The following is a 23,592-nucleotide window of genomic DNA, read 5'->3' on the forward strand; positions in this document are numbered from 1 at the left end:
TCCCTTGCAGGTACTGGGAGCAGTACACCCGCCACATATGTAACTCGAACAGCTCCAAGCCAGAAAGCGTATAAAAAGGAACTCATGCTTTCAGTTATTTATTGTAATCTCAGGGTTTTCCAGGCCAGTTTTGTAACCACCCAGCACTTGTCACCTGCAGCATAAATGCCTGGAGCTAGCAGCACTGAGGCCGTTTAAGGACAAAGAGAAAGAAACGGATTTGTCCCATAGGCTTCAGCTTCCAGTTAGCACATCCCAACACCGACTGTACCTAAAGCACAACAACCAACAGGCAGCTTGCACCTCCAGCACCCATGAGGCAGGTTTTCCACAACCTCCTAGTTAACTTTGTTTTGGTTCATTGGCTTTTTTTTTTTTTTTTTTTTTTTCTTAATGGAACATTTTTCACTCTGTTTTGTTCTCCAGTTCCCTGGGAAATCTTTCATCCACCACTTGCATGTAGTTGACTGCTCACTGCAATCATCCATCCTCTATTGCCCATGCAATGAGAGGGCTAAAGGGGGCTGGGGGCTGCCTGAGCAATCAGTACTCCAGTACATCTCAGGTATGCTTTGAGACATGTTCCATCACCAAGCAAAAACTTTAAGCAACTAAAATATTTATCTGAACTGCTGTGGGGCCCCTGCAACGTGACCACCTTGAAAAAGTAACAGAGGAGACACCTATCTGTTTAAATTCACCCTGGATATATTAATTAAATGTTGAACTGAAACTTAACATGAAGAGATTGCAGTCAAGGATATTTCACTTTTACAATAGCTTGTACTGGAAATACAAGCCCTGGTGGCTCACTCAATGCTAGCATTGCACACAGCACTTGCTGTAAAATTATTGCATAAAGCAATAATGCACATGTTGCATAAAGCCCAGCTTCTAATTCAAATAAAGCAACAACTGGTTTCCTTGGATTTGTTTTTTCCTATGCCAGCTCTAAAATTACAAATATCTACAACCCACTCTGCAGCAGACTCAAATTCTTTAAACCACAACAAAGAGAAATGCAAAGCAATTTTGACTGGAACTATGAAAAGAACCACATCAAAATCAGAGGGTTACTTTAATACCGAAATCTTTTACCACATTCTCAAAACCATGATATATTTAGCAAATTCCAGTAGTTCATGTTGTCCACAAAACTGTTGGTGCTACTGGAGATTGCAGACACTAAAGGGATATAACTAAGGCCAACAGAGAGGACAAGACATGATATAAGCTGCAGAATGCTTCTAGCCCAGGTACTGCTGTTTAGGTGGCAAAAGGTTGTTTCCCTGTTTTAACATGAGGCAAAAGAAGATGCTTCCCACAAAACACTCCACGGAAAGCCTGCAGCTCAAGAGTTGCAAGGACCATAGTCCGCTGCTATCAAGCAGGTCCACCTGGTCAAAACATTTCCCCAGCAGGCAGCTGCTGTGCTTGAATCATGTGCTTTCACACCCTGGACTCTGTGTTTGAACACTGCAAAGCAGGCAGCTGATACTAAAGCAAGTCAAAGAGGGTCTCCCCTACCAAAGAGGGTTGTAGATTTTTTTCAGTCAGATGAAAACATAGGCAGTGATACCATCATTGTTTAACCAAAATTACATAAGCTTATTATTGGCCCAAAAAGGCAATAACTGTGTATTAGGTTCTGTGTAAATGAGCTAGGCCTGTCTCTCTTGTTCTATCTGGGTAACACAATTCATCAGCTTTAACCACCACACAACTGCTCACCTCTCTGAAGTTCTTTACCTGTCTCTCCGTATCTTCAAGACCAGACCTCATATAAGTTCATTACCTCTGAGTACCTGTGCGTGCTGGAGCTCTGGACACCCACACATGCATGCAGTAACCTGTCAGCCCATTGCAAGGAGAGGAGGCTTACTGCCAATGAAGTCCCCATCAGACAGGCTCCTGGCACCACAGATGACATCGTACATGATATCCACTATAAAGACACCAAAAAGTCATCCTTTAAGTGCACAAACTTTTCCAGAAAAAGAACATCAGCAAATATGGCATTAAAGTCCAGGAAAGCACTACATCTTTACACAGTACATAGTAACCTGTAATAATCTGTGGTCTTGCTATCTACAACTATTCCTTTTCTCATTTCTTGGGTAGGAATTGGTGAAGGAATTGGTAGGAATATGGTGAAGGATCTTTGGACATCTAAGTGCTTTGTACACTCTAAGGTCAAGAAAGCTAATAAGGCACAGAAGGGAGGCATTTTCTGCTTGTGAATCACAAACCTGCAGAACACTCAACAACGTATGATGGAAAAATATACCAAGTGGCACAAAGGTACCACAAACAATTTTAGGCAGTATTAGACAAATAGCCCTAAGCTGTTCCTTCCCCTGCATATAAAAAAATAAACATAAAAAAAAAAACATCAGAGTATATATGTAACTTTATTTCATCCTTCTGCTTTCCCTGGCTTCCCTGGCTGTTTGAATGCTACAATACAGACTTAAAAAAATATATGTTTGCTAAGAGCTGTGTTCTGATCTCATAAAATCTTTTACTTTCATGCCATTTGAGCTGATGTCAAAGTTCTCATTTAACTCATCACAAAAGGATGAGGAAAATGCATACTCTCAACTTTCTCAGCATTATAGGCAGTTTTTTTCCCAAACTTTTTTTCACATTTTTACAAATACCACAAGAGGGAGCAACGAATTCACCTTCTGATCTGAGAAACAGGTAAGGAAAAGCAGCTCCACGTCATCAGTAAGGCCGAATTTGGTCATAGGCAGTTTATGATGCTTTTACACAGCACACAGGTCCTCGGGCAGTTCACAGGGGCAGTTCTTTGCTTTGAGAAAGGTGTTGTCTCACATCCACACCGTGCAGAGCTCTCTTCAAAGTCAGCAGTTGCTGCAGAGCTCATCTGAGGAACAGAAAGACAGAGTAATGCCATAAGGCTGGTATAATCAAGACAATCCTGATGGAGAAAAAAAAAAAAAAAAAAAAAGCAGTGCTAGCAGGATGCTTACATGAAATTTCTGAGCATTTCTAACTATATTGGGTATGCACGTGGAGGTGAGGGACAAGGAGCAGAACTAGATAATTCTAGCAGCACGTACTGCTTCTAACTGCAGCATCCTGTGATTTCTCAGTAAATATGTTATCTGAAAACAGCTTCCTAAAAAATCCTCCTGAACTACTAGCACTTCTTCAGCATAAACTTGGCCACAAAGAGGGAACGAGCTCTTTGAATAGTAAGGTCTCGCTGGTCATTCCTTTTCTCTTTTACCACTCAGATCATTGACACTCCTAAGTTCTACTGTTATGAAACAGAATTGTTAGAATGGAAAAATGAATCTTAAATCCAGGCAGTTACAGATTGCAGCTGACACCACTATTAAAAACAGTGACTAAAATCTCATCCCAGCAGAGCACTCCCACAGGTGCTTCGGCCCACTGACTTCCCACATGCAGGAGTTTTAACTGTACCGTTTTTATCACTGGTATCAAACACAGTAAGTTAAATATCCTTACAAACTGCTGGACAAAGACAGACTATATCCAGACGTATTTTCTAGAAGGAGGTGAAGAGAACTGAGCCCTCTGCCTCACACTTACCCTCCTTTTGGCTAAGGTTAGTTGGCTGTAGCTATTCAACTCTGCTCAGATCTGGGCTGCATCTGTCCCATCACTCACAATGAGGATCAAACACACAAATGAGGGGCGTGCTGAGTCCTAGAATGTCAGCGTGGCTGCAGACCACAGCTATTTCCCCTCGATAGGCAGAGGCTGTCACAAACACCAACAGCAGCAGACCCAGGTAAGCATTTTCTGAAATGCAGCACACCTGGTGTGCTATACATGGCATAACATGTCACCAGTCGAGCACACACCGGACACAATTCCCTTCATCCTCGCACTGTTATCAATCAGAAGCAGAGCTGCTGCAGTCAGACAGGCACGCGATAACCCGAGTCCCCTCAGACTCGATGCCCTGGCAAATGCAGCAGAGGGAGCTCCCAGATCACACCATTACCGACTGCAGGACTCTGTCCTTTCCCTTGAAGGTGGTTCAAAAGGCAAGAATGAGACAGATGCAATCCACAAAACAGCACAAATACCTCCCTGTAGCTGAGTGTGTTTTACAGTAAAATCCTCAGTTGTTACGGAATAGCTGCAGGTTTGGCAGTAAGCACACAGAGACAGATTTACCACTACAGACTTTTACCAGATAGGCTGATTCACCGAAAATATTTGACAGGAGAAAAGATGCACACACACTACAGGTTTCTACAGTTACACCTACTTTAAAATTTTAAATGTATTACAGTGGGTGTCATTAAAGGGAGTCTGATAGTTGAGCCAGTAAGGCAGAACACGGGCAAGCACTTTTTTTTATATACAGACCGCACCACCACCTTCCCCACATCACTCCGTCCCTCCGTGACTCACTTTCCTGTGTAAAATGACAGCAGCAGCAGCAAAAAGTGCTATGAAGCAACCAGATGAAGCAGCATTCACTCCAGCTGTGGAAGAGAGAGAGAATACCAAATTTATCTAAGAGTCTCCTTTGCATATTACCAGACAGTCCATGCCCTCAAAGCGCTGTGTCTTTGGTCCCTGTCTGCAAACGAAGAAGTGAGCTGACCTAGTCACGGCACCTGTGTTTGGGATGAACTGGGTGTCTATCCTTTATCTGCATTAAGGAATCCTGGAGAATTTCAGACAATACCAAACAACAACATCTGTTAAAAAATATTTCTCAAGTAGTCATTATAATTAACTAAACAAAAAATTGTTTTGAATTGTTTTTATTGTTCCTTGCACCTGTGGTTCCCCTAAGCCCTACCAGGTTTTTAAGTTTCTCTCCATAAATGCAAAGTCTAAAATCTCCTAGAAGTTAAAACACGTATTCTTTAACTCCCAGAAAAGAGCCTTGTATAATGCTGTGACCCCAGAAGGGGTGCCTTCTGCAGACGCAGAACGTATTTCAGTATCATAACAACACTGCCAGAGCTGCCCATGCAGCAAAGAGCTCTTCACTTTTCACCTAGAGGGTTTAAGAAACAGTCCATTATGCCAGCTGCTGAAAGAACGTGGTGCGTTTGGGTTGTTCGAGGTCTCTCTCACAATACTTCATCACGTAATTCCAACAGGACCTCTTACAACCTCTTACATGCCTGCCCTTCGCAAACAAACCCCTTCAAGTACCAAATGCACAGAGGAAAGGCTGAAGTGCTCTTTATTTTCCTATATAAAAGACCTGTAAAGGGAGATTAGAACAGATATGAAATCCAGACTGTAAGCAGAAGTGGATGTGGACACAGCAGAAGGCATCTGCTCCAGGCTGAATGTGCACGGTGACAGCAGAGTCCATCATCTCAACACGACGGTTTCTCTACAGTCATGCAGCAACACCCCCATTCTTACCTCACTTGTTTTCCAACCAATATTTTACCGTGCTCTTGAATATGCAGCAGAGAAAGGGAAGCAGATTTGCCTTGTATTGTGCACACATTTTTTCCAAGCAGTCAGGTATGCCTCATCAGCAAAAAGCAGTTACATTATTTTCCAAAGTTATTAACTGAAATGGGAAACCAGCATACTGTGATTGCATTACAAAAGAGTTACTGCGCTCAAGCACAGCTGGTGTAATAGCATCAACTGGCTTCGACAGAATCCAGCTATGCCAGCTAGGGCTCTGTCCCACAAAATCCAGCCTTGCAGGTCACCAGCATGTGCAGAATTGCCACGTAACCAAGATCTCAAACCATAAACAGAAAGAGAGGTGCTGATCTACAAAGATCACACAGATCCTCACAGAGAGCTGTGTAAAACAGAAATGTAATGAAATAGCAAATATGAAACAAACTGGAGAGGTACGCTGGCATTAAAGATGCTCAGCACCCTTCAGGATCTGGTTCCTAGAACATCAAAGTTGGATCAGAGCTTTCATCAGAGGCACTTCTTTATCCAAGCTCTGCACTGACGTCGCTATTGGCTTGAAGACGACGTCTGCTCACTGAAGATCCGTGCTGAGCTGGCAAATCAACTCCTTGGACACACCTCAAGAAGTGTTTCCTGTTAACCCTGTCAAGTATTTTATCTCTCTTATAATTTTCTTGCAACATGATTATGGACAGGCTTTGCTTTCTGAGCTGAAGTATTAATCTTTAAATATAAATATATATTTTAATGAAGTTCTATGAAGAAAGCTGGCATATGATCAGTGTGCCCTTAAAACAAACCAAGAAACATTTCAAGCACATCAAGCATCAGACCCCTCGCGAGGTCCCAGAGCTGCTGTCATCTCCAAACATAAGCATATACTTCCCTTCACCTTTCAAATGCTTTCAAAGAAGCTGAGCTTTGTTATTGATCCGTCACATTTTACTTTTTATGGGAGCCAAAGAAAAGCAAGAAAGCAGTAGCAGCAAGGTTGGTCAATCACAAAATGATGAAAATGTCATTTAGATCACACTCATTCTGGACATTTTTCAATGGCACTGGGCAGCAACTGCGAAACAGGCTCTCCAGCTCGCAGTAAGACACAATACAACTGCAAAATACTAAGTCAGAAGTTCAGCCAGCAGTATGGGACTTGCCTGAGGACATCCAAGAAATCCAGACCATGACAGAAAAGGAAGACTACGCTGTATCCCAGAAATAACAGCTAAAACATATTCATCCTTGAAAATTTCCAGGGGTAGCATGATTCACCTGATCATAGAATGCTAGAAAACTGCAAACTAATAGAATGAAGCATCCTGTAGCGATGTACAAAACCTCAGAATATGGCTAACTGCCTTATCCAGCCATTTGTGATAATAATATATTTTTATCTCCATTTCAAAAGAGAAAATACCAGCAAAAGACAACACATGTAGGAAGAAAAACAGCTTCCCAATAAAAAGCTCTGCTGAAAATACTTTTTATGAAAATCAGCTTGTGTCAGATGGCTGCTGCTGAGGTAGCAAGGAGATAAGTGTGCTTTATCTGCTGGTTTGGGTACTCTTGGATTTGGGTTGTTTGGAACAAAGGAGATGGAGAACTTGATTGCGTTTGACTCTGGAAGATCTCATTCAAGTTCCTCCATCTGGTCTCCAAGATTCAGAGTCTCCTCCTTCGGGCAGAGATGTGTGTGCAAATAAAACCTGCAAAGGAGGGTTACACAGGTGTTACACAAGCAAGACATTCCTTGATAAGGTTCTGATGACAATTCTTGTGGCTGGAAGAAATTCAATGGCCCAAATCGTGTTTCCTGAAACTAAAAGAAGCCGTATTATAGACGTTTGTGTAGAACCACTGTTCCTTCCACCACAAATGAGGCCCTAAGCCCTCAAACACAGAAAAGGTCTTCAAAACATGAAGCCAAAAGCTGCTAAAATGATTGCAAACAGGGAAAACACCGGCAGTTCCCTAAGTCACTGAAGTATCAAGGAAGGAAAAAATATCCAGAGGCACAAAAGGAGAAGCAGGCATAGACTTGTTCCCCTCCCCACGTCATTCTTTAAAAGATAGCACTGAGCACATCTAGCAAGTCTTAATGATTTAACATACGCTCGTGCAGGGCTGACCTATACCTCTTCACTGTCCTACTTCTAGAACACATCCCAATACTTCTACACATGGATGTTTTTTCCCTGCTATCCATCGTAAATGAAGCACATATCCCTCTTTTATTGCAGGTGACTGTGTACAGTGAAAAATATATCATTCAAAAATTCTAAGTGTATCTTCTTTAATTTGCAACAATCCCCAAAAGATTGTTTCTTACTGTAAAAGCTAAGATTTTTCAAAGCACACCTATCTTCACCAATGATTAAGAACAGTTTAGCAATAAAGAGCCCAGAAGCAAATGCAGCAACTGAAGAAACATTCTGGGATCCCAAGTCAAAAAAGCTCTGCAGCTAACAGGAGCGGTAAGGATGCAATTCAGGCAGAAGATCCGATCCGGAGAATGGTTCAGCAGTCACTCCCAAAACGCAAAGGCAGTACATTTACAATACTTCCACTACCTACAGCACACACGTTCTGCTTACCTGTTACTGAAACAGATTTATTGTACAGTCACTTAAAATCATAGGAAAAATCACATAGCTGACTGCATAGGAACATGCAGAAATTAGGTATTTCATTTTGTTTGATATGTGCGGAAAAAACATATTTAACGTAAGCTCTCCCGTGTCGGGTTCCCTCAGCAAAAGGCCCACACCACACAGGCAGTTGTGCAGCAGGAAGTCTTTGTCCATTTGTTCTCCATTAGCATGCCTAGTAAACTCGTGGCAGATGGAGAAGATGAAGGTTTTCTCTCTCCACTCTAAGGGATGCACGTGCCCAGACCTCTGCCCCTCCAAGAGGCTACAGATGGATCTTGATTTCCAGGCTCTTCTTGAAAAGAGAAGATGACCAACTCCACTCTTCTATGGCCCCAGCTGAAAACTACAGCCACATGTGGAGACTCGGGAGTTCAGTTGCATGGCATCTCCCTTCCTGTGTTGCCTTCAGCACTTTCCACCACGATACGGCTCTGTGACCTTACTCCAGGGCAGCAAAAGCCAGACTAGCCCAGAACAAGCCAGAGTGGGCACCAGAAACTGGCCAGTACCACCTCCAAGCCATTTGGCAACAGCTAGCTAACCCTGCCTCTTAAAAGCTTCTGATGGCCTGTTCAGAGGTAGTTTGGGAATTCCTGCGTGACACTGCAGGCACCACTTCTGGCAACCGCTACAGCCTTAATCGTGCTTCTACAAATTTAAGTAGTGTCTTTCTGTAAAGACAAAAGAAAAGGCGGTCTGCGGTTTGAAAATTAAAGTCAGGATCTAAAGAGGGCAAGGATCTGTGAAAGGTCATGAAAAATCTGTGTAAAGGTGCTTTCTGTAAGCATCACCCTTGCAGCCATCTCTCAAAAAGTCAACCTGCATTTTCAAGATTAGGCATCAGTAAGTGCTTCAGGTGCTTTCCCAAAGCTTCTCGTAAAGGATGCTGCAGGAATAGGCTCACAAACGCACACTGCTTCAGGCCAAACACAATTTTTGCGGTGAAAGGAATAAAGCTGAGGGTTGGCTCAAGGAAGAACCTTGTGGCACAGCAAGAGGGAGGCCTGTCCGTAACCAAGGACAGAAGCGCTTATGCACTCACACAGCCCATGAGGTGAGAGAAGAGAGGACAAAAGTCCAAGTCATTTGTTTGCAGACTACAAAACCAGAAGATTGTTCAGTCAGACATCTGGTGTGAGAGACGTTACGAGTTCAGGAAGCGTCTCCACACGGACAGCTTCTTTGTCCTTAGCTAAAACATAAACCACCCTGCCTTGGTGTGACGATCCCCAGACGTGGAGACCCAGCACTCCACCAGCTATGCTATTTTATGGGTTAGTCATAAACACAGATTTTAAAATCTGTCTCGTTTCTAATCTAAGTGTGTCTGGCTTCAACTTTCAGTCACTTTTCGGATTAAATTTCCTTTAAGCCCTGCCCCGTGGCACTCTGTAAGAGTTTTTGGAACGTGGTATTTTATCCTCATCCTCCACCACCTAGACCTCAGGATTAAGCCACCTGGTGACCCAATTTCTGTCCTTTCCCTAGCAGAATACCTCAGCAAGATCACGGAACTGCTTGGAGCCCACGCAGGAAAGTTTGCAGGCCTCCTGTTGAGCCATCTCTGCCCTAACAGCGCCGACAACACAACTCGACCAGGAGAAGGCGTAGAGACCTGCAGCAGGGCGACAATCCCGCAGGTTTCTGTGCACCTGCCCCGTGTTTGTCGCCACGGAGCCACCGCCGAGCGCAGGGACCTGAAGCGGAGCCGAAGTGGCAGAGCAGCGAAGCCCGGCACAGCCCGGGGAGTTCCCCTGAGCCCGGCCGCGTGCGTCCCACCCCCGGCCCTGACGCGTTAATGAAATGCTAATTACCGGGGCGCCGAGCCGGCCGGGCTGCCCGCGCCCATAAAACCCGGTGCCGGGCTCTGCCCGCCGCCAGCCCGCCGCCATGCAGGGCGCCCCCCCGGCGGCGCTGCACCTCCTCACCTCCTGCTTCATCGACGGCGGCGCGGGCCGGCGGCACGGTGAGGGGCGGCGGGGCGAGGCGAGGCGAGGGGCCGAGCTCTGGGCTAACTGCCCGCTTCTCTCCCCTCAGGCGAGGAGCGAGCGGAGCCAGCGCCACCGCGGCCCGGCCCCGCCGAGGAGCCCTCAGCGGCGGGGCGCGGGGGGCGCCCGCCCGGCCATGAGGCGGCGGCGGGGGGGGGCGGCGAGGCGCCGGCTCCGCTGAGGAGAAAGCAGCGGCGGTACCGCACCACGTTCAGCACCTTCCAGCTGGAGGAGCTGGAGCGAGCCTTCCGCAAGTCGCACTACCCCGACGTGTTCACCAGGTAGCGGGGGGGGAGCCGGGCGGGCGGAGGGGCCGGGCGCCGTACGGGGGCAAGGCGGCTAACGGTGCGCTGCCCCCCGCAGGGAGGAGCTGGCCGGCCGCCTGGAGCTGACCGAGGCCCGCGTCCAGGTGGGTGAGTGCCGGGCGGCGGCGGGGAGCCGGCCCGGGGGGCGGGCGGGGGCGGGCGGGCAGCGCTTCGGCCCCTCAGGGACGGATGGAGACAGAGAGAGAGACACGGGCCGGCCGCCTCGGGGACACCGGCGGAGCCTCCTGGGAGCACCCCCCGCCGGGCTGGAGCAGGTACCGTGTGCCGGGGCGCGGGGCTGGCGTGCAGAGCCCCGGGGAGCTGCGGGCAGCCCGAGGAGCTGGCAGCACTCGGCTGCGCTGCCTGAGCTCCGAGTCACAGCGCGAAGTGAGTGGGTAAAGGAAATACGGGGTTAGTTCGACGTTCGTGTGACAGCAAGGCACCGTCCTGGGGAGTTTTATGGCCCGGGTGAGCTGTGCTAACAGCAGCGCTCGTAGAACTTGAGGGGTAGAGTTCATGCCTCACGTTCTCATCGAGTGCATTTTCCTTAATCTACAAATGCCCCAACTAGCTTTTCCTGACTTTAAGCACTTGATACCTTCTAAAACGTAGCTCAGAATGTCTCATCTAAGCTAGAAGTCCCTTCCTGTACAAAAACAAGGTGTTCTAGTGTTGGGTTTTGTGTTGGACTTTTTTTTATTCGTTTTTGAAAATGTTGCTTCACACTGTGTGAAGACTTCCAAACTGTTTTTAAGCTCAGAATAAAAAAAAAAAAAACTATAAAATTTGGCTTGTGCTGTTTATCAGATACCAACTGAACTACTCTTCCAGCACAGCCCTGGGTACGTGCATATTCATGGAGAACTGAGAGCTGGGTGCAGCTGCTCCGTGTGACAGTCCTACTTATTGCTGCATAGCTTCGTTACTGTTGGTGCCAGAGCCTTGCTTGTATCTGTTGTCATAACTTAATTCACTGGATCTGGGATGGCTCACACTAGCGAACACCTGTAAGGCTGTAATTTTTTTTTCTTTTAACATGCACCATCATCAGAAAAGGTTCTTAGAAGTATTAACAGTACTTCACCATTACTCTGCTGAGAATAGCTGGATGTTTTTCATATTTCTTGTGTGTGCTTGGAAGAAGTTTTGTGCTCCTCCCTCTCCCTACCACCAACGATCACTAAAACTTCTACTCACTGAAATACCCCAATATCTGGCAACTACACACAGCACCTATGCATAGAAGGGATACAGGTGAGAAGCTGTTAACTTGCCTGTTACTGTCGCATTCCCTTCCTAGGGTGCTCACTCTGTAGTCCATTTGACTAGTGAAGGAATAGTGCAACGGTAGATGGCAAAAAGGAACTCATCTGATAGTGACTCATCTAAAAGACATGGAAATGTTTGGGTTTGATGTAGTCAAAAAGGAATTAACAAGCAAAATTTCAGAGTTCATGTATCCTCAGTGGATGGAAGGAACAACAAAAGGCTGTTCCTTGCACTTACATATTCCTTGTCAGATTCAGATCCTAATAAGTCTCCAGGGCACAAGCACCCAGTCAGCACAGTTCACTTGGGGCAAACTTCCAGTGTGCAGCACTTCTGTCTGCGTATGTGTTCTTGTCCTGTGGTAGATGGGAAACCTCTTAGCTTGGAGGTGAAAGGATTCATAGGAACGGGTAGTGTATGGATGGAGATATGCTGTAAATAACAAGCTACCTTAATGTCCAAATACATCCCTCAAACACCCATGCTCATAGTCGCTCTGTATGGTGTCCTGTGAGAAGACTTCCATGCCTCTATACAGTACCTGAATAAACCAGTTGGCATGAAAAGCAGTATCTTTAATTTACTCAAGTGTAATTCCAGGAAACTAATTGATCTTCCCAAGTACAATCAGACTCCTTCACCTCATTGTTTTCAATTTGAGACCTTTGCTGCAGCGACCCCTCTATCAACCAGCTGAAATAAATACAAGCCACTGTGTTGTCCCTCACTTGTGCATTTTGGAGCCTTACATGAAAGTGAACGAATAAGGAAAAAAAAATACCCATCAATATAGTCGCAGTTCTGCATCACTTCAAAAGACATCAACCATTGCTACTCATTATTTGCTTGTAGGAAGGAAGGGAAGAGATGGCAGCAAGAATCTTCCCATTCTTCCATACCATGAAAGGGGTAGTCTGAAAGTCCACAAAACATTTTAATTCATCTGAACCTGTGTTAGGAAGCTCTTCGGTAGCATTAACATCTCTTCTTGCCATTCTGCTCATAATTCACGTTACTGCTATGGGAGGAAAAGAACAAGTTAAAGGGATATTTTGTTTTCATAATGTGTAGAGCAAGCCATCATTTGGGTATGGTAGTTCCGCAAACTGGATCATTGTTAAAACATCAGCTTACAACTAAAGCTGATCTGTGTTGTCATGTTTTCTGATTACGATCCTTACAAAAACTATGTGGATAATGTAGTGTACAACTCAAAATCATTACTTTAAAACTCATCTTCCTATGAGTATTAAAACTCAAATATTCAGACTTAAGTAACGCACTTTGGAAAAAGTATTTTGTTACTGCTATCAAACTCATACCATAAATACCTTAACACTAGCATAGCAGTTTCTCTTATGTTTAGTTTGTCACTTCAGATATATCCAAAAACAGAGTAAAGGCAAGTAAAGCCAAGGAAAAATGCTTAATAGAAGCTTCAAGATGACTAATCTGAATGATAATGACTATAATACATTAAATTTTGATAGCTGTTTGTCACGTATGATACATTCCTATGCCCCTTTTAGCACTTGAGTTGATGAGTTTGTAACAGTAAGAAACTGAAAGTCAGCTTTTTTCTAAAGGTAATTATTAGATATCTGTGGTGATACTTCTTCGCATTTGAAGAATACAAAATCTGAGAGATGATTTAAATAAGTTTAGTTGTAAACCCAAAATCTGTAACAATAAAAAAAGTTATTTTGTAGTCAAAGTACCAGTGATCAAATGGATTTGCTTTAGGACAGAAAAAGCAGAAAAGCACACATCTCAGTTCATGTTAGGCTTCTTGATGAAGAAGAGATTGAAGAACAACACTAAGACTTAGTAAGGAAATTAATACATTTGCAGCATATTATTTCCTTTTAGGAAAGTTTTTCACTTGCATATCTGCAGTGTGAGACTGTTCACTGCCTTTCTTAATTGATTTATTTGAATGGAAAACACTAACACCTTTCCTTCCAAACACACTTAATGTTGTTTTAGCACCTGAAGGTAAATTAGTCTCTGCAAATAGTTAGATGGCATGCCTGATATTAAAAGGAGCAGTGGAGGTGGGAACGCCCAAAACCCAGTTTTGAGACATTACATGATAGAAATTTAGAACTGTTAAAATATTTTGGCTGAAATATAATTGCAGATATAGTAAGCAGCTATTAAAAGCCATACATCCATAAAACTTCTGCATCAAAATTCAAAGATTGTCATAACACTTACTGCTATAAAATCTATTTCAGAAAGACTAATACCAAAGGAATAACTATTTTAGCATCTGCTGCCTTGTTTTTTAAGACTTCATTTTTGCAGCTTAATTTTATGATTTTACTTTGGTTTAGTGACATCGACAGATTCTTGATATGAAGTTAATTACACTGTATGTTAAACAACCTCCATCTTTAAAGTCTGCCTTCGTCCTAAATCACAAGTAAACTTCAGAAAGTCATGGTTCTGTACAGGACTGAGAAGTGTGTTTCCAAGAACTCTTGTTCTTTGCATTACCACTTGCTACTAAATATTGAATCCTCATCAGAGCGTTTAATTATTACACACAGAACCCTCCTGCACACAGCTCACTGAGCGACACAAGACTGCTGAGATTATTAGGCATTAAGCACAGCTAATGCCTTTCTTCCAAGTCCAGATCCAGTTCAGAATCTAGCTTGAATGGTCCCCACTACAGAGGGGACTCAAAAACCCAAGCAGCTGAGTACAGTTGGATTTTGAGTGTACAACCTCAGCAGCATATACTTTCAAGATTATTAAAAAAAAATACAAAAAACCTCTCCCTGCTGTTTTAGGGCTGATGCTCTTCAGTCTATTCTTTGCTACCATCCTGGGTCTGAAAGGTTCAGCTCAGTGAATGATAAATAATGACAGTGTGAAGAGTCAGTTTTTCTGATCTGTAGATTGGATTGACTAAAATCTTTAAAAGATGTTTAATGGGCTAAAATAATGACTAGTCAGGCTTGAACAGGCAATGTACCCAACGGCTTACTACACAAAACCAGTGCTAGCTAAAGCCCCTTTAGGAACAGCTTGATACACTGTTCTAATAAGACTTACTAGATTTTCTAGTTTAGTATTGACTTGCACTGCAATGCAGTTCATCACTGTCATATCACTATATGCTGTTTGCATTCATGGTAGGTAACAAAAGGTTTTCATTTTACTTTTAAATTTCATGTGTAAGAATGAGTGGCCCAGCTATCAAGATAAGAAGCACATGCCACATATTTGGACAAGTTCCTCTAATAGTCATGATTAAGGTGCTTCCCAAGGTATCTGTACAGAAATAGCTACCTCTTGAAAGGCTTTGTTGAAATTTAATTTTCAATAAATAGCTTATGAAAGGAAGAATAATAATTTTAATAACTGATCATAAGTTCTCAAGTGATCAGTTTATTACAATGGCTTTGAACCATATGGGACTATACAGTCAGAGTTACAGTAGTAAAATTCAGTTTTTATAACCAATTTATTTGTTAATAAACTCATTACAGTATTTATGTATGTATCTTTAATGTTAAGAAGTTTTTGGTTTAACAGTAAATATTTTGCCATCCATATCACTGCGTGCAGGAGTAGCTGGTAAGACAAACTTCAGAGTAAGTTCAGCTAATGCCTTTATAATTTCTTATTGAAGGTCTGGTTCCAAAACAGAAGGGCAAAGTGGAGGAAACGTGAAAAAACTGAAATTCTGGGGACTGTTCCAGGAATCTCCTTAACGCACCCACTTGGTCTATTTTTGGATGTTCCACTGAGTCATTCCCCCATCCTAGATCACACGTGGAGGTCAATGCCTTTTTCAACATTGGCTGTGCCATCCATCTCTTCAGCCTTTAGTCCTTCAACCCTAGGGCCATTTGGCCTCAGCAGCCTTACCTGGACTTCTCTCTTCAGAAATCCTATTTTAAATCCACATTTTGGAAGGTACGTTTTTTTTTTCTCCCCTAAATCTCAGAACTGTTAAAAACTGCATTTTTATTAGTTTGATATTCACATATGTTAACAAATGTGCTCCCATACTTAAAATGGAGCTGGTTCCTGTGTGGGATCACTTGATTAGAAAAAAAAAAAAAAAAATTTAGTTGTAAGTCATGCTAGTGAAAGCTTCCCATGTAATTGCTGTTTGAATATCAGTTGTGCATACTTACCAAAATTTTGGTCTCACTGAATATTGGTCTTCACATAGAGTGCTGTAACCTAGGTAGCTTCAGCTCCATCCTTACCTTGCATAAATAACAATGTGACTGCAGACAGATGTGGCTTCTAGGAGATTTGGCAGAATAAAGGTTTTAGTCATTTTTTTCTATGGAGATCAGAAGATTCCATAATGCACCCCATAAGATATGAAAAAGCATCTGTGTAGCATGTATAAACATGTTTATATACCTACACAAATGTAAAAGGCAGTGTTCTCCTCTTGCTGAAGTTACAGCCTGCATCAGGTCCACGTTAAGGGGCAGATCTGTCTGCCACACAGGCAAATGCTGCTTTTCACATCGAGCAACTCGTCTGAACAAATTGGCTACGTAAACAGCTACATGAATTGGTCTTTTTATGAGGTGATTTATTGTTTTCACAGAACAGGCTGAGCTCCAGCATCCAAGGTTTGCTGAGAAAGGATTAGGAGTTAAGTGAGTGGTTGATGTTTTAGGTATCTGCAGTCTGATCAGCTGTCAGGTTTATTTCAATGAACTGTTTTTTTGTTTACTTTAAGAGTAAGATACTGTACTGCAAAATAAAGCAAAAATACGTTCTGCAAAACAATGTACATTTGGAAGAAACTGGTAGTTTTGGCAAGTTAGCCCACTCTTTTTTTATTATTATTATTATTCCCTGCAACTCAGAAAGTACTTGTTCTCCAAAACAATTCTTAGTTTGGATAATATTGACTTCTTTCAAATACAGGTTTCTCAATGCTTTAAATCCTCTCATGACAACAGCTTCAGTACTAATGAAAGCTCCTGGACCCCCGTCAGACCCTGCTCTTACTGCCTTCACTGATCCAGCAGCGGTTGAAAGGAAAACGTCGAGCATTGCAGCACTAAGGCTCAAAGCGAAAGAACATTCAGCACAAATCCCTCAATTAAACCTCATCTCCAGTCTTACAAACACTAACAAAGAACTTTGTTAGGAGCTCTCCCACAGACTGCAGCCACAGAGGGGAAAGTGAATGCCTTCCCCAATAAGTAGCGCCTGTTAGAGACATTTAAAGGAAATAAAAAAAAAAAGGAGAAAACACACACATCCAGCTGTAGTTCATCCAACTTCAGCAATGGACTACAAGGAGGTAACCCTGCTAAATTTTTTCCTTTATTACAACATGAAATCCTGTAGCAAGTTGACTTTTGTCATCATTTTTATACAGAGTGAATTTCTGACACTACAGAAATAAGCATGAACTGCCCTCGTCTTTATAACTCAGGCTACAATGAAACTGAAGCTTCGAAATCCCCTAAGTCACTGGATGCTAGTTCACATGTTTGAAATAATTTGTAGGAATAACTTCAGTCTCATAAGCAATTCTTAACTCATTTCTCAGGAGGAACTCTTACATACAGTACTTTAGACGTAAGAACCAGTACGCGATATGTTCTTAACTTTGAAAACCTGCTTCATGTTGAAGTACAGATGCCAATGAAATCTCACATTTTAGACAGACTTAGCAGGAAGGAGACTTAGACTATTTTCAGTATAGGCTTTCGATTCAGAACTATGTTTGTATAAAGTAAATCTTGTTTCAATCAAGAAATGTTTATGTTCAGAGTGGCAATGTTTTAATAATTAAAAAATACACTTCGTATTTGAAAACTGTACCCTGTGACAATAGGTTATTAATGTGCAGTAAATTGTGTGTAGTTCTCTGTGCACATAGACACATCAGTAAGTAGCTAATAGCTGTAAATATGAGGTTACTGAGTACTTTTAGCATGACTAATGGCACATATTATGAGACCACTAAGTTAACAAATCGCTTGTATATTTCCATGTTTCATGCCTTGAATAGATTGAGAATTTAAGCAAAAATTAAATGTGAAGTGTTAAATTCTTCCTTGGACTGATGTTGAAATGACTAAACAGAGGTTCTACTAACCAGAAGTCTCTAGTTCAGCCAAATCAGCAACTCCTTTTCTGGTTTTGGACAAATCTTTTCAAAGTTTTTGCTGAACTTCCCCATCCGTCAAATAGACTGTGAACAACTATCCCAGCTCTAGGCTTTGCAGCTTACTTGCCTACCTCACAGGGCTGTTGTGAGGACTGATTAAACAAACGTGGTAGAGCTACACAAGTGCTCATTGTTTCTTAGTAGTCACAGCAGAAAGGCCAACAGCTGAGAACACCTGCAGATTACCTTCCCCAAGGCTGTAGTGACACTCCAAGCAAGTTCTGTTGTGGGTTGATACGACAACATGGGACTCACCCATTGATGCTGTCTGGTTCCTAAAGACCATTCACAAGCACTACGTTCAGAGAAAAGATTTTGTAAATTTTAGAACTTTTTTCTCACAGCAACTCTGGGACTACTCTTGAGACTATCAAAGATGTTTTCTAGGCTAGGGTTTTGAGCGCAAGGCTCCAGATACGCAACTGCTGCTTCCATAGACTTCTCTGAGCTTGTATTCAGGTTTGCGACTAAGAAAGACAGTTTGCTGCATCAGGTAGATCTGTTTTTCATTTCCTCTGAACTACTAATTGCTTTGACTGCTCTTGGGCTGTAACCTACCACAAGACTGGAAGTATTTCTGGATTCACAGATCTGACTGTTACCACAGGTGGGAGGTGGTGGTTTACTGTTAGGAAAAGCAAGCTCTGTACCCAAAGTACGCTGGCTAGTCCTGCTGTGTGGGTCAAGCAGCCAAAGATGTGGAAGGCAATGTGACCAGGACCTCTCACAAGAAGTTTGTGCATGTTTTCTTCCACAACAGCTATTCACTCCCACCAGTCCACTCCCATAGCCCAGGGTGCCAGCTGGCAGCACAACACAGTATCCACTCAAGCACTGGGTTTGTTCCAAATTAACCTTTTAAGTAGGTTAATGGTATGAAAACTGCCAGTACACAATTCACAGAGTAGACTGTGGCATCTTTCTTTGCCATCAGTGTCACTCTTGCAAGGTGAGGAGGTTCTGCAGGAAAGCAGACTGTGCCACTGTTTCATTAAAAGCAGCAGGAACTGTCTTGCATTTGCCACAAGCCATTCAGAAGAGGACTTTGCAATAAAAATGAAACCTATTTCTGCCAAGTTTTATTCCTAGACAAATTCACTAGAAGCAGCACATGAAAAATAACTGCTGAAGGCTGGTTTGAATAAATAGCATGAAATAGCAAGTCCTTACGCTCACCAAAAACTTTGACTACAGGGCCATCAAAATTTCACCCAGAAAAAGTGAATTCACATGCTAAAATTCCCTTGATTTCAGCAGTTACATGCAGAGGTAACTTTTATCTGTCAAAATTTTGCTAATATCTATGGACATGAATGATTTCAGGGACAGCAATTAATACATTGAGGCAAGTAATTTCACTTATTTGCATTATAGCTTGTACCAGACCCAGATCTAGGAGCTGCTACCTTTACACAGCCCATACAGCCACTTTTACATAGGCCACAGGCCCGTCAAAACTGGAGGTTTGGATACCAGGTTTGGTTCCTAAACTACTCCCCATGTTGATTTGGTGTTGCTCTTTCCAGATTCACCTTACAAGAAGGCACCCTTTCTCTGGTAACACCCTCCTCTCTTACTGCAACCACAACCAAGCACCTGCTTGGTACTGCTCCTCTGCCACCCTAACTTCTGAATTTGTCACACCGAGTCAGGGACTCCGGTGCGTATTTATCCATGGCTCTGTGGCTTCGAGCCACTGCATACTTTTTGATATGTGAAAGAATTGCAATGGCAAGTACACTGTTTGATTTGATATATACAGATTAAATAAAGGCTGCCATTCCTATGCCATTTGAGTGGAAGATGGTGCCTGCAGACATTAGCATCTCACAGTGGGTGCAAGCAGGGAACACAGATCACTGATGTGCCACCTAGTCTTAGTTTGAAATGCAGATAAGTGCGGTTTTTTTAAACTTGATTTCACTTTTTCTGCTTTAATGAGTGCTTCCAAGAAATTTCTGTTCTTTCATGTGAATTAAAAAGCCAGCTGTGAGAGCTAATGATATTATGAAAATAAATATGCAGGGCAACACTTGAAATCAGCTTAGAAATCAAAGTACACCTGTAACCAAAACTCAGCAAGCCTTTCATGTTAATTATTGCTATTCTTTAACAAAATATCACACCAAGGAAGAAAGCTTACCTGTTTAGAAATGTTACTTTGTTTTAAATTTAAATAAAGAAGATTAAAAGTTTTTGTGGACATGGCATTAAAATTGCAGTTAAGAAATGTTGGGAAGAATTTAACTGAAAAACCTTCAGTCTGGTTTCATAGCTACACATGGGTCAACACTTACATAAACCAAGCAGGAACATTTCCTTTCCTAGCTCTTCTCTGCAGCAGCAGCATCCTACATTCTAAACCAGTCAGAGAGCTTTTTGATTTGTGTTTGTTTTAAACAGTTCTCACATTGAACATTGTAATTATTTCCAGACACTTTATTTTGCCTTACAGGACTAAAGAATTTAGTGCAATTTAGGCAAAGCTTACGCTGATCTGGATTAAGACTGCAGGATTTTTTGTCAGGGTTGCAGCCTAATTCTTCTCTGTGTGACATCAACACAGTTTCTTGGCATAGGCTTCAACTGAGGCAGGCCTAGAGCCCTGCTTGTTTTATTGGGTTTGTCTGGTTTCCCTGAAAGCAAAAATCTTGGGGAGAATTTTCAAAGTAGCACAAGATCTGAACACACCACCACCCCCCTTCATCTTCTGCAGGCTTTAGGCCACTGTGAGAAAAACGCAGTTGTGGAATTAATCTCTTGACATTACCCTCTGTGTGACAATTTTTTGAGGTGTTTTGCTTGTAGATTTTGGACAATATTGATACCTCTTCAAGAAATGCTTGCAAATATTTCTATTGGAGTACTCACATTTGGCTAAATTGACAGGTTTGTTTAGTTTGTCGTCTGCCCCAAGTTCAGTTCTGGTAACATAGGACGTCGAGTAAATTTTCGTATTTCCAGTGGCATAATATCATCAGAACCCTGCCTACAAAGAAAGAGCAATTTTGTTGGGGGGAAAAAAAGGAGAATAATAGGCCAGGTGTTTGAAGAAAAGACAAAAGAAACAAGCACAGTAGGGTGTTCTGACTCACAAATCTGTATTGAGAAAGAAGTATTCATGAAGAAAATTAATTTAAGAAGTATGTAGTTCAGGTTTTGAGCCCATAAGTTCCTTTCAAAAACAGATTAGCGATTAAAAACTTTTTTAGTCTAGCAATCTCTTAAACAATTAGCACAGTAATTGGAAAGGGACTACAAATTCAAATCTAGATGGACATAAAAGAGTTTCCCCATAGAGCTTTCCCTCATTTTGTGGGTAACTGGCATGCACCTGCCTTTACCATCAGTGGGGTTGAAATACAGAAGTGGTCTGAATAGGGATACAAATGCCCCAAACAGTAATACCATACAAATTACTTAATTCATGTAAAGTAGTGGTAATTGTATTGATTATGAATGTGTGAGTGACTCCTTTATTTCAAGTTATATGAGATGTAAACCACTAGCGTGCAATGGGGTCCTCACTGCAAATTTGCCAACCATAGGGTGGGATGTTACTTTTCTCCTTAGTCCAAACAATAAACGTGGATGCACTGCCACATGGAAATGGAGATCTACTGACTTTAACCAGGTAAATAAGAATTTCTCTACTTACAGGCTGTCTTTAAGAACTCTTCTCTCCTCTGGTCAGGTAATAATTCTGGTCCATTTGCTCATCCTGCAAGAGATGCCTGAAATTAAAGGAAAGGGAAGATAAGGAAACAGTATCCCCAACCTTGAAATATCTTCTTTCCCCCAAGACAGATTTTTTTTTTTTCTATTTTTGAGGTTTTTAACAACTTGTTCATTTTCAATCCTGTCGTTACATGCCATGGATCACAACTAGATAAAGCTTATACTGCCAAAAGAATTTAAAAAAAGAAGGTTAAAAAAAAAGAGACTGTGCATAGGGCATCTCTGGCAACACAATTAGACTTACCAGCAAATTTCTGAGTTGCAGCTTCCCATGAAGCTGCATGAACAAAATAAACCTAAGAAGTGGAAGCATGTGATGATACAAATGCCACTCATACTACACTTGAGCTATAGAAAGACCCAAATTGCATAAAATGCAGTTAAGGACAGGGCATTTCTGTACACCTTACGTCCAAGCAGCTCTACATAAGGATTACAAAGAAATGAAGCTAGCAGGTTGTGTTACAGTCTGTACTGATCCACGTGGAGCCACCCACAAACACAAAGGCCATCAGGGCACAATGGCACCTTACTTCACACAAATGCACCAATGACCTTAATTAAGCTTGGCTGCTCCACACACACACAAAGCCTGGCAGCAAAGTTATACGCGAGCCATCGTCAGCATGCAGGACAGACAGATCTGAGCTTCTCATCTCACACTGCAAATTTCTCCCAAAACAAAGAGATGGGCAAGTGTCCAAGCAATCTACTACTGCGGGGAAACTTTAAGACACACACAGCAGAGTACAGCAGACTGAAGTAAACAAGGGCTGCAGAGCTGCTCCTGAAGGTCGAATAAGGCTACCAACTACATTTTCACACACCAGCGTCTCCTTGAACAGATCTACCATGCAAAGCAAATCCTGCTGGTAAAAGGCCCAGGCACACAGTCTTTTTAAACATGGCACGAAATTGTGCGATTGTGGTGGGTTGACCTTGGCCAGCTGCCAGACGCCCACCCAGCTGCTGTCTCTCTCTCTCTCTTCCCCCCCCCAGCCTCAAGGGAAAAGAGAGAAAATAGGATAGAAAAGCCCTGTGGGTTGAGATAATGACAGGGAGATCACTTACCAGTTACCATCATGAGCCAAACTGACTTGACCCGGGGAAAGTTCATTTAATTTATTGCCAATTCAAAAATAAAAAGTTGGATAGTAAGATACCAAAACAAATTAAAGCAACATTTCCCCCTGCCACCTAACCTTACCCCAGGATCAACTTCGCTCCATTCCCAACTCCTCTGCCTCCTCCTTCACACCGTGTGGCACAGGGGAAGGGCATGGTGGCCATGGTCAGTGCCTAACAGCTCCTCTTTACTTCTCCTTCCTCCACACTCACGCCCTGCTCCATGCTGGCTCCTCACAGACTGCTCCAGCGTGGGCTCCTCTCCATGGGCTGCCGTTCCTTCAGGGCACATCCCTGGCTCCACCATGGTTTCTCCACAGGCCGCAGCGAGCCCCGGGCCTGGAGCACCTCCCGCTGCCTCCTGCCCTGACCCTGGTGCCACAGGGCCGTTCCCTGCACTTTTTTCCCCCCTCACTGCTTGGTAAAGTTTCGCCCTTTTTGAGACACGTTTCCCCTGAGCTGCTGGGCCCAGGCCTGCCCTGTGGTGGGGCTGCTGGAAGCGGCCTCTCCTCACAGCGCCCTGCAGGCTGCTGCCCCGCCTGGGCACCAGCACCCAGCACAGGGACAAATCCTCTGAAGGGATGTGTCACAAACTCCTGTTACTCCTGAAACTTCCCCATGGCTTAAGAAATACTTGAACTTAGCTAGACTGTTCCTTCTGCCTACATGGAACCCAGGCACTCCACCGCCTGTACTCTTGTTCCAGGTCTGAACAACACCCCAGAGACATCCTCCCTGCTTCACAGAGATCTGAGGGCAGGGCTAAACCCTCTGCAGATGAAGGAGCCACAGCACAACGCATTTAGTGCTTTACTTAGCAGGGGCACAGAACCACAAGGAGCACGCATTTAGTTCCTTGCTCAATCCCTTCATCACCTGGCCATATTGTACCCTTACCTCTAATATATCCAATTTACTAACAAATGCAAAGT

At 43.0% G+C, this 23,592-nt stretch overlaps 1 protein-coding gene and 1 long non-coding RNA gene across 3 annotated transcripts; one reads left to right on the forward strand and one right to left on the reverse strand.

Annotated features, from left to right (window-relative positions):
- The first annotated feature begins 9,831 nt into the window (after positions 1-9,831).
- Positions 9,832-17,917, forward strand: ESX1 (ESX homeobox 1). Of its 2 annotated transcripts, none has more exons than XM_084534725.1 (5): positions 9,832-10,032; positions 10,104-10,335; positions 10,418-10,467; positions 15,272-15,558; positions 16,540-17,917. In XM_084534725.1, exons 1-4 carry the CDS (start codon positions 9,957-9,959, stop codon positions 15,310-15,312), a joined length of 399 nt encoding a protein of 132 aa, XP_084390851.1. In that variant the 5' UTR covers positions 9,832-9,956; the 3' UTR covers positions 15,313-15,558; positions 16,540-17,917. The 2 variants fall into 2 exon arrangements, with proteins under 2 accessions (XP_084390851.1, XP_084390850.1); XM_084534724.1 differs by having other exon boundaries at positions 9,912-10,032; positions 10,418-10,463.
- LOC311443996 lies at positions 12,183-22,452 on the reverse strand. The gene is made up of 5 exons (XR_014697610.1): positions 21,780-22,452; positions 21,456-21,531; positions 20,669-20,786; positions 15,783-15,897; positions 12,183-12,646 (listed from the first exon to the last, which is right to left on the reverse strand). It is a non-coding gene; the product is annotated as an uncharacterized lncRNA (long non-coding RNA).
- Positions 22,453-23,592: the final 1,140 nt, after the last annotated feature.

Source organism: Aythya ferina, assembly GCF_964211825.1.
Source record: "Aythya ferina genome assembly, chromosome: 13".
Taxonomy (NCBI): Eukaryota; Metazoa; Chordata; class Aves; order Anseriformes; family Anatidae; genus Aythya; species Aythya ferina.

Excerpts from the sequence above, each read along its gene's own strand:
- ESX1 (XM_084534724.1), top strand. The coding sequence starts at position 9,957 with ATGCAGGGCGCCCCCCCGGCGGCGCTGCACCTCCTCACCTCCTGCTTC. Across the intron at positions 10,033-10,103 it reads CGGCGCGGGCCGGCGGCACG|GCGAGGAGCGAGCGGAGCCA; the intron begins GTGAGGGGCGGC and ends CTCTCCCCTCAG. Across the intron at positions 15,559-16,539 it reads TTAAATCCACATTTTGGAAG|GTTTCTCAATGCTTTAAATC; the intron begins GTACGTTTTTTT and ends TTTCAAATACAG.